This window comes from Eulemur rufifrons, chromosome 23 (genome assembly GCF_041146395.1).
Source record: "Eulemur rufifrons isolate Redbay chromosome 23, OSU_ERuf_1, whole genome shotgun sequence".
In the NCBI taxonomy this organism is placed as follows: domain Eukaryota; kingdom Metazoa; phylum Chordata; class Mammalia; order Primates; family Lemuridae; genus Eulemur; species Eulemur rufifrons.
The window spans coordinates 17,058,020-17,069,095 of record NC_091005.1 but is presented as its reverse complement, the minus strand read 5'-3'; the positions used below and the strand labels follow the sequence as shown (position 1 = coordinate 17,069,095).

The following is an 11,076-nucleotide window of genomic DNA, read 5'->3' as shown; positions in this document are numbered from 1 at the left end:
TGCCTTTATAAGAGGAAGTTTTATTGTTATTTACTTTAATAGTTTCAGAAAGAGGAACAGATTAGCTCAGTCCAACATGATTGGCAGTTGGCAAAATCTAGTGAAGCAAGTGTTCTGATTGCTAAGGATTTAATTTGGATGCTTTTAATACTTAGCCTTCTAACACTTCAAACATAATCCAGAATAAATGCATCATCTCCTTCTCTTTCACTTTAATACCGCGCCTACCTCACTTTGATATGGAAATATCTTCATTAAATATGATTTCCAGAAGAACAAGTTCCCTGGAGGGTATAGCCATGAAGATAGTGCACAAAAGGAAAAACTCAAAATAAAACTCTGTATGATGATTTACTAGTCTAAGGAAACAAAACCTTCCAATATATTAAGAAATAAATCCAGTTACAAATGCACTAATAGGTCTTTGTGGAGAGGCTCTGGTATAACAACTGAAAATGGCCAGCTATTTACAAGATACACAAGCAGGAACAGTGCACCTAGCGAAGCAATGGCCCTCAGAAGCCGAAAGTGTTCTCTCCGCTGTAGGCCACATACAAGAATCCATCTTCATCTTTTTCCTTCTCGTAAAGCTGTCCCATAGTTAGGCTTGAAAGAGAAAAAAAAAAAAAATGATTGAAAATTGAAAGTCAAAGTGTCAGAAGAAGAAAAGATGGCCTGAGGATAAGGAACCTGACCCTTGGTGGTAGGTAGTAAAAAATAATTCAAGTATCAGTACCTGCTGTGCACCTATAATCCTATTTTACAGAAGAGAAATGGAACCATGAAAAGTTTACGATAAATTAGGTCTCCCAGAAGGCAAGGCCATTTGACATCCTCACAACAGGTAAACCCCCTAAAGAAGCCAGCTTCTTGAGTGGGCTCTGGCTGTTCAACACATGAATACCTCTTAAATGCCAAGGGCAAGGAAAAAAAACCTAAGCAAAATGACAAACCTAAGAGCCTATCCCTGAGTGGGTGAAGGATCCTGGTAAGTAAGAGTACACTGGACTCTCATCTCCTCCATGCTGGTTTATTTGAAGATTTATACTTTGGACTTAACATGATAAAGGTGCAAGTGGGTTCACTCTTGTGGAAGCTCCTGGACCAAAACCCCTGTCCCCCCAAGAGCTCTGTATCAGCTTCATCAAAGAGAAGTTATTTTCCTCATATGTAATGCAAAAAGCTCTCATTGTATCTGGGATCCAAAGAAGCCTCCAGAAATAGCTGTTTCTCAAACTAAACATGTGTGGGTAGGAAAGCTGGCTTTCCCTAAGCTGTAAAACAGACTGCAGTGGAGGAGACCTAATCAGGTCCTCTGCCATGAAACTGAGTTGTACCGACTCCAGAGTAACACTAGTAACACCTGCAACCCCGCTGCAAGCTCTGACCTGTGGCTGTACTATTGGAGATGAGCAGGAAGTACCAACATGTGCTAAGCCCAGGGTCAACTAGAACCAGCGGAAAGATGCTCAGGTTGAGACATCTGAGGTCACTGGCCTGGACAGGTCACAACAGCTGCTTAAATACTGGACTCAGTAAACCAAGGGCCAGTTGGGGAGAAAGGGGTCCAGGACCCTACTCTGCTGTTTTGTTCCTGGTCGGCAGAGTGGGAACTTCATGTAAACAGGGATGCAGGCCACATTTATAAAGGGGGAGTCATCTTCTTTCCTATTCTTCCTGCCCCATTTGCAAGCTTAGCTCGGATGGCTGTGTGGGTAGGTAGAATTATTAAGTAATAGTCTGGGGGTGGATGAGTATGACTTTGAGATGGCCTGTCACCAGCATCTTGTATTAATACAACAAAAACAGCACTCCCTGCGAGCATCTTTTAACCTGGAAATTGTAAAATAAGAACTGCCTAGAATGGCACTGTTTGGCAGAAACTGCTGCTATGATTGAAGTACTTTACATTGCTGCTGCCCAATACAGTAGCCACTAGCTCTACACACAGCACTTGAAATATGGCTCATATGAATTGAGATGTGCTGTATGTGTAAAACACAAACAAGATTTCAGACTTAGTATGAAAGTAAAATATCTCAATTTTGATTACATGTTGAAATAAAATTTTGGATATGCTGGATTACATAAAATATATGAAAATTGCTTTCACCTGTTTTTACTTTTAGGTGACTACTAGAAAATTTTAAAATTACAAATGTGGCTCACATGCCATTTTTATTGACAGAACTGTCCTAGAACATGTGAGGACTTGGGCAGTGGGTAGAGGGAAGAATCCCTGCTCATGAGAACCCCGACAGCAGTGGGTCTCAACCTTGGCTGCATATCAGAATCACTGGGGAGCTTTAAAAACATCTCCATGCCCAAGCCCCACCCAGGCCAATTAAATCAGAATCTCTGGAGGTGGGACCCAGGCATCAGTATGTTTTTAAATGCTGAAAATGATTCCTTGTGCAGCCAGGTTGAGAAGAGAGATGCTTGTCCTTTTTTTTGGAGGCAGGGGTCGGGGGTGGCGGGGGGGGGCGTTTCGGGGTGGCCTCATCTTTAAGAATCATGTCATTAGGAAGTAGAGTGACAAGCCAGGAAGTGGAGTGAAAAACCAGCAACTAGCAGAAGGGCTTGACCATGTGGTTGAGTCTCCCAAGAAGATTTACCCTAATGGTTGGGAAAGCCCAGAGAGAAACCTCACTTTTCTCTGAGACTCCTCAGAATAAGGCTAATGGGAAAACAACTTCAACTATTGCCACAACTCTCTTTACCCCACTTGGTTCAAGTATCCAAGGTGACCTTGATGATACCTGGTCCCCACTGCCATTACCAAATGGGTATAGACATTGTGTGCAATTTAAAGATAACCACTCTTTGATGCCTATGTCAAGTTTGGTTCCATCTGACAGCCTAAGTTCTGCTCCTTGCCTAGCAATGACTCTAAATCCTACTGCTAAATTAGAAATATTTGAGGAGTTTCATAAACACCAGTAGCCCAACCCAGGCTCTCTGCATGCTGCCCATGGTGAGCAATGACCCCTGGACCACTACCGGTGGAGGCAGGCTCTGAGACTCAGAGCCCTGACTTTTGGCAGGGTAGGGGCCACAATCATGTGGCTTCCAATCTCTGCATCACAAGCTAAGTAGCGAAGTCTTAGGGACCTTTCCTTCAGACCCTGTAATCTGACAACAGATGGCTGTGCCTGATGACTTAGAGTCCAACACTGTTTTCCTTTTCTGTCATGCAGCTTCAGGAGAAAACTTTACTTAGCAGCAGCACAGCATCCTTGCAATCGGGACAGCCCTTGGGCAAGGAACTTGATAAGTGACAATGCCCAATGCTGAACACTTGCCTGATTTTGAGACTTCACTGGATGCCATGAAACAAGACTGGCAAGCCCAATGATTTGAAAATAGCACTTAAAGATCAGACTGCATACATGCAGAGTCAGAATAACATGGCCTGGAGCCAAAAAGAGCTGGGCCACAAATAGAGTTAAAAACCTTAATTCTTAACGTTAAACACCCCCTCCCCTGCCGCCGCCATCAGCAGGCAGTCTAACAGAAGGCTGGTGTGTCAGTTTAGGACACGTTCCACAAACCCCCGAGAAGATGAGCTTCCCTCTCAGTTCAGAGGCCTGAGCTACACGGCACTGGGTAACGCCTGGGGATCCTGAAGCACACAGGCAGCTCTGTGCATCCACCCAGCTAAGCTGCACAGGCTTGCTCGGTGTCCTGACAACTCGCGAGCAGCTTTGCAACCCCAAGGCTTCCTGCCTGTTACTGGGAGGTGGCTGTAGAACACACCCAAAAATAGCTTCCAGTCCCTTATACTAATGCACACCTCCATGGCATCAAGTACCACATACACTCATCTGAGAAGGAAGCTGCTCCGGATACCAGAGGCACTGCCTCCTTCCAAGCTCTGAGTATGACAAGGAAAAAAAAATGGGAAACGCCAATGGCAGATTCAAGCCATGGAGCCAATCTCAGCTGAAGCGGTACCCTAAAGTACTGAGTGAAATAGAACTAAACTGCCCCCTAAAACCCCGTCCCCAACTCCTCCATCCAAGGTCACGCAGATTCAGGTAAAACCACTTCTCCAGTGGAGAAACTAACAACAATAAAGGCAAGTTTCAGGAGGGTCACATCCAGGAACAGCCATGCTGCTGAGGGCAAATATTAGTTTTATGCTCCTCAACAGCCTTATAAACTGGGGAGGCTTATGCAGAACTGTTGGATACCCAATTCCTGTAGAAGTTGCCCTTGCCCCCAACCAAGGGCAGGTCATGGAGGCTATGGAATCTAGCCTGACTCAGGAATTGGCTGGACTGTTGAGCACACCTGGCCACCCATCTGCTCTGGAGCTCATGTGCTTCCACTGGACCTGGATTTATCCGGAGGGCGGGAATAGGAGGGCCGTGGAGATGGAGGGGTGAGGTGGGAGGACAATGGCCACTATTGTGGATCCTGCAGAGGTTCTGGTCTCCAGGTGAAAGTTAATAAGACCCTGAAGACTCTCCAAGATTCTAAATATAAAAATTAACTATGGTTGTTTCTTTTTATCAGGTTTTTATGATGTAAACAAACTCTGTTCTTAAAGTGGTATTTACCCAGAAATGATCGAAAGTGCTCATTTAAACACATTTCTTAAAAAAAGGATGAATGGAATAATAAGACATAACTTTTTTTTTACTTAAGACAACTCTTTAAGATCCAGAAGCAACTAAACACCATAATCTTAAACAGTACAGGTTTCCCAATGTCAAATTATAACATCTTTGAGATATTTTATTTAATAATATACTCCTGTTTCTGTTTTAAACAGGGGATTACCTCTTGTTTGTGTTCTAAACAAGGAGCACTGCCAGGTCTGGGTGCCCGCTCAGGCCATGACTGGGAAACTTGTACGCTGATGTTCCTTCTCAAGTTCTGCCTGCACCAAGGCATAGTTCCCCTTCTGTTTTTAACCTGATTGTTGACGCAGGCACCTAAGCAGAAAATTCAACTTTCCAATGCTAAATGGGAAAAGGCAGTTGAGGTTCGCCCCTTTTTTCAAACAACAAGAACTGAAAGTAGGGACTTGCCTCTGTCTCTCTTTCTAGAATCAATATTTTATACTAACTACTCCGCATAATAACCATGACACTGTGGTGATTGCCTGTGTTCTGCTCCAAGGCAGAAATAACTGAAGTCACTCCTGTTTAGCCTCAGGCATAACTGATCTCTGTGGAGACCTGTCAGTTAAGGTGGGTGGGGAGAGGGCTCCTGACGGCTTGGATTCATCCTTTCTCTACTCTGATTTCCCCAGCTACTCTTTGAGACCGGCAAACACTGGGTGAAGGTTAAGGGAGGCTCCCAATGCCTAAGCTGAGGACGAGGCTGCGAAACTGCCTTGGGGAAGACACGGTGAAGCTGAGTCACACAAGCTTTAAGAAGGAGACCCTGTGGCACTTTTGTTTGTGCTGCTATGAGGTGATTAGCCCTTGCATACAGCCCTATGATGTCACATGCCTCTTTTGTTTACAAACAAATTTGTTTTTAAGAATAAAACCCCAAAATGAACAAAGAACAGCTGCATCAAGTGTAGGGTGAGAAGTCAACTAGGGCTAAATGTGCTGAGGGCCTGGGCAGAAGGGCCCTGGCTGGTGACTAAATCCTGAAGGGTCAGGATTTGGGTTCTTGGTTACTTTGCCCTAAAATCCTGACTTGAGTCACTGGCATAATCTGTTTCAGGGGGTATTCTCACCAGGCTGGAAAGGCAAATGGGACTTGGAGAGAAAATGACCCTGAAGCAGCCCTGAGAGTCATTCATTTCTAATCCTATTTATATCTTGGGGATAACCGGGGAGGGGGCAGTTGGAAAGACCTGTAGCCATTTTAATTGATAGATTACTATGGAGCCATCACAGTAATTAATCTTAATGTCTCAAGAAAGCTGCTTCATTTCCATCAAAAAGTACCTGAGGATTAGAATTGAGGAAAATAAACTCAATGCCATAGATCCTAGTCACCTACTTCCTCCCACTAAGCTGCCACCTCGAGGAAGGAGGAAACACAGGGTCACCAAGGCTCTGCAGAAGTTGCAGGTGGTATGAAGGAAGATTGACCTCCCCCACCACCTTAAAGGGAGCCGAGAGTGACCAAAGATGCCCAAAACTTCCTCTCCCAGTGAAGTGTACACCCAGCAACACACTGCCCAGAAGTCTGTGAAGGAAGGCTAGAAGAACCAACAAGTGACAAGATTGCCTCTGGCAATACCACAGCCTCCAGAGCTACAGCTGAACCAGACCAATGGCACCCAGTTGGCAGGCCCTGGCCTGTCTCCTCAGGCTGAACACTAGCTTCCATTTCTCCCCTGCCCTATCTACCAAACATGAGGAAGTGGAGGTGGTGGACACCGGGAAAGAGAAAATCAGACCCAAAACAGCCAGAGTCTTCCACCTTTAATAGAAATAAGGTCTGGAATTTAGCTTAGACCTCTTTTGGAGCTTTCAAGGATTTTCAACATGAACATATTTTGGCAACACTGGGCTAGTTTCTAGGGCTTCTGAAAACCTTAGCTTTCAGAAGTATTACTTTTGGAGGTAACAAATGAAACCTAGTTTGGATCACTAAGATAAGATGTGGCCAGGAACTCACACTGTGGGGAGAGAGGCAGGCCAGAATCTGGCTCAGGGCTTAGAAGTACCCAGTCAAAAATGGGAAAGGACTGACCAGGGCTTTAGATAGAGCCAGTCCTTTTTCCTTTTCCACAGGGGACTAAAGCTGGGGCTATAAAATACACAGAAAGGAGGTATTCTAATGCCTCTGCCTAGATTCAGGACCCAAGTTATAGTCCCAGAGATTTCTTCCAGGCAGCAAAACAGTCTGACAGTCAAAGCAAGGTGGTACCAAGGGCAGTATAAATCTGGAAAGAGACCTCAGGGCCCTTTACTTTACAGCAGCCACTTTATCAGGCTTGAAGATCAGGCAGCTACAGACTCTCACAATGGCAAAGAACTGACTGAGTTTGGAGAGCAAGCTAGTAGGAAGATTAACTGGAGCAGAGCCTCAGCAAGGCCCACAAGCTCCTGGTGGACAGTAACAGGATTTCATGGATTATTTGGAGAAACTGCATTTTGGGTCTCAGTTCTACCTACACCTTAAGTGTAAGTAAGTCTTCAGCTGTTTTAAAGGATTCTGGAGGTCTGAGGCTGGGTTTCATCATTTTTTTCTCAAGGTCCTGGCCTGGTTCTATTTCCTTAATCCAAAGTGCACTCCCATGTATTGCAACCCTTTCTTATTTCCCCGGAGCTCCTGATACGGGAGCACAGAATCTAGATTTTCAGTCAGGACCCCTAGAAGTTTTCAGCCTTCTAAAGTTTTGAGTTCTACAAGCAGCCAAGCAGATATCTAATCTGGGGCCCATCTAGTAAATACCTCTCACCTGGACTGTGGGACTGTCTTATCCACAAACAGGAAGATCGCCTTTTCAGAAGGAAGCTGGATCCTTTTCCTGATGATCCACATGAACTGAGCCACAGTGATATCAGACGGAACCAAGTACTTCCGTTTGTCGATGTCAACAATCTGAGAGCCTGAGACCTTTTCCACAATCACCTGGGAAAGTAAAGAGAGGTCAGAACTGGATTTCCTAAGGTGAGCATCTGGCCTCACATTATCAGGGAGCTGATGAACAGAGGGGTGGGCAAGGAGGTGGATAGGAAAGGCATAGCGTAAGAAAATATGTCCCAGGCTTAATAAACCACACACTCTGGAGGTTAAGAGTTGATATAAATGTGTTATAGGGAAATGGTTAAGTGCTTTTCTGTGGTCAATTATATCTCTCATCCCTGATTCACAAGAGAAACACAGCCCTTACTTAAGCTTTTCAACATTTTATCTGGGCAGACTTGAGAATATCTAGTGAGGGTTTCATCTATAGCCTGTTACTCCAGGACCCCAGCATGGATCCACCTTCGCACTACCAAGAATTAAGATCCCAACGAACACAGGAGACAAGAATGGATGGGCTACTGGGAATGCCTGGCAATCCCAGCCAGCCAAGAACCCAGCTCGTCATTTGCCCTGTTGCTTCTCTCTGAACAGGCTTCAAATTTGTCCCTCCTGCTCCTTCCCCAAAGGAACTGTTCCACAAGCAAAGAACTACAATAACAGGCCTTGATGTACTTTAAAAAAAAATCAATAAGGATTAAAAAAACTATCTCCCCCACCATGGAAGAAATACGGGATCATATTTATTACTGATAAAGGGGAAACCATGGCAGAAGGGGCTTTCAGCAGCTTCTCATATTTTTTTGGTCAGGCAAGGAAGACACGCTCAGGGTGAGGAAAGGAAACTAGAAGTTAGGGAAAGATGGAGGCTCAAAGTAAAAGATGAATGTCCTGAGACTAACGTACCTCTTTAAGACTTCCAAGCCCAGAATGATAGTCTCCCTCCACCACTATTCCCCAAAGTGGCGATGACCTGTTGCCCTGTCCTAGAACACCGTCCCTTACATAATTGGCGAGGGAGCCCTGAGGCTGCAGACAGCTCGCTGGCCTAGATCAGGAGATTCAGCACTAAGGCACCCTGAACAGCACCAGCCCGAGCCCCTCACGCCCCGAGCGTCCCCAGCTCAGTCTGGCCCCTCTACTGTAACTGAGACTGGAACCTCAACTTGTCAACTGTTGAATGGCCTAGGACCCCTATCACAGGTCCTAGACGACTGGGGTGACTGCGGGATGAGGAGGTGGAGAGTCCAAACACTCACCGGAACCCGGTCGGGATATTTCGCTCGGATCTTCGAGGATTCCACACATCTGTGTTCTGTGGGAGAAATACACCAGGCTGACGGCCGCACCTGCCCACCGGTCGGTTCCTGGGCTCCCAGGCCTCCTCCCCCTGAGCCCTGCGCACACCCCAGGCCCTAGTGTCGGTGTCCCCGCGGCCGCAGTCCTCTGTCCTTTAGCTCCCGAAAGGGCCCGCAGAGGGCGGCTTGGGGTCGGTGGGAAGCCGCCCAAAGCGCCAGGGCCTCAGCGACCGGAGAGCAGAAAGTGCCATCCGCCCCGCCCGATCCGGCCCGGCCCAAGGCGACTCAAGTGGGGGAGGGGATCCACTCGCCACCCAGACCCCCCGCGGCCAGGCCGGCAGCTGAGCGCTCACCCAGCGAGTGGTCCTCCTTGAACATCCACTTCATGGCGGCGGCGGGAAGGGGACGGACCGGCTCTCGGAGCCGCGGAGCTCAGCGCACCGACCACAACAACAACGACAGCGGAGGAAGCAGCGGCGACTACACGACAGGCGGGACTTCCGGCTGCGGGAGCTTAGCAACCCGCCGAGGGCGGGGCTTCCGGCGACATTCGCCAAGACCACGCGCCGAGGGGCGGGGGCGCACGTAAAGGGGCGGAGCTGAAGAGGACCAGCCTGAGGAGCTATGCGGGTTGGGGAGATGAAGACGCTGATTAAGGCACATCTATAAGACATATTGGCGACCCTGGGATGGAGTGCTCGGGGAACTGGTGACAGGAGTGGGGCCTCGGCGGTGCTGGTGACGGGCTGGTAGTATAGGGGCTGTTTGGGGGTGTGGCTGATAGTTTAGTGAGCTTGTGGAGAGCTGTTCCCAGGGGCAGTCGGATTGGGACATTGGTGACAAGAACGGTATTTGGGGGTGTGTATGACAGAAGAGGGGTCTTTAGTGGTTGGCTATGGCAAGGGGGCTGTTTAGGGAGCTGACAGTTTGGGGACTGTTGTTTGGAGTGGTGATACATTGGGGGCTCAATATTGGGGGTGGGGTGATAGTTTGAGGGGACTGTGTGGGAAGGGGTACCGATGAAAACAGGAGGTCCAGTATTAGGGACAGCCGTAATAGGCGGCCTTGGACCTAGAAATTGAATTTAAACAAATCCCATTTCCTTCCTTTGTTCATGAATAAATATTTGAATAAATATTTAAGAAATACAGGCCAACTAAAAATATAAATATAAAAATTAGCCGGGCATGGTGGCGCATGCCTGTAGTCCCAGCTACTCGGGAGGCTGAGGCAGTAGGATTGCTTGAGCCCAGAAGTTTGAGGTTGCTGTGAGCGAGGCTGATGCCACGGCATTCTCTCTAGCCCAGGGCAACAAAGTGACACTCTGTCTCAAAAAAAAAAAAAAAAAGAAATACAAATAAGCATCTGAGGACTGTAACATCACTAATCATAAAGAAAACCCTTAACCTTATCTGGCAGAGGAGTTAGAAGTGACTGTCAGGTTCAGAGAATTCCCCTGAGAGCTGGTCATGAGATGAGTTTACTTGTTTGCCAGTGGGAGAGGTTTAGCAATCACAGCCTGGGCTGTGTGTGTCACCTGCCTCAGCAGATGCCTTGAAGTTCTCCAATCGGTGATGTTAATTCCTTTCTTCCAAGCAGAGTGATCAAAGCAGTCTGGTCTGAGTCACCATCCGTTTATGAGCTGGTGAACACGTAATGAGAATATTCACTTAATTGGGCATATGAAACCTGCCACGTGCTTGTGATTCTGATGCACCTATAAGGCTGGTATGTTTGGACGTTGTCATTCATCATTTCCTACAGTTGAAATTCCTGATTGATGCCGTGCAACCTAGCTTCATTCTAAAAGTATTTTTGTTATTTTAAGATTGTGTGTCTGAGCAACCAGAATGGTTTTTTGTTTTTAATAAAGTGAAAAATTCTTTGAATTTCATGCTTAGAAATTAGTGTTGCTGCAAACAAGAGGACCATTCTAGGTGCTGGAGAAACCACAGTGAAAAAGACAGAAAACACCCCTACTCTCATGACCTTTGCATTCTGCTGGGCCAAGACAAAAAATAAATATGTCAGATACTAATAGGTGCTGTTTACAAAAATAAGGCAGGGTACGTGACTAAAGAGTGATTGTGGGATGAAATGCTAATTAAAGAGGTTGGCATATTCTAGGAACATGAAAGAACTCCCTATGGCGGGAACTTAACAAACAAGGGCAGGAGTGTGTTATAAGTTCAAAAAGATCTCGGCTGGGCATGGTGGCTCACGCCTGTAATCCTAGCTCTCTGGGAGGCTGAAGTGGGCAGATCATTTGAGCTCAGGAGTTCAAGACCAGCCTGAGCAAGAGCGAGACCCCGTCTCTACTAAAAAAAAAATA

The 11,076-nt window shown here is 46.6% G+C and overlaps 1 protein-coding gene across 1 annotated transcript; it reads right to left on the bottom strand.

The window, feature by feature from the left end:
* GABARAPL2 (GABA type A receptor associated protein like 2) lies at positions 1-9,243 on the bottom strand. The gene is made up of 4 exons (XM_069456325.1): positions 9,098-9,243; positions 8,706-8,761; positions 7,379-7,551; positions 1-606 (listed from the first exon to the last, which is right to left on the bottom strand). Exons 1-4 carry the CDS (start codon positions 9,129-9,131, stop codon positions 516-518), a joined length of 354 nt encoding a protein of 117 aa, XP_069312426.1. The 5' UTR covers positions 9,132-9,243; the 3' UTR covers positions 1-515.
* Positions 9,244-11,076: the final 1,833 nt, after the last annotated feature.

Excerpts from the sequence above, each read along its gene's own strand:
- GABARAPL2 (XM_069456325.1), bottom strand. The coding sequence starts at position 9,131 with ATGAAGTGGATGTTCAAGGAGGACCACTCGCTGG. Across the intron at positions 8,762-9,097 it reads CAAGGAGGACCACTCGCTGG|AACACAGATGTGTGGAATCC; the intron begins GTGAGCGCTCAG and ends TTTCTCCCACAG. Across the intron at positions 7,552-8,705 it reads AATATCCCGACCGGGTTCCG|GTGATTGTGGAAAAGGTCTC; the intron begins GTGAGTGTTTGG and ends TTACTTTCCCAG.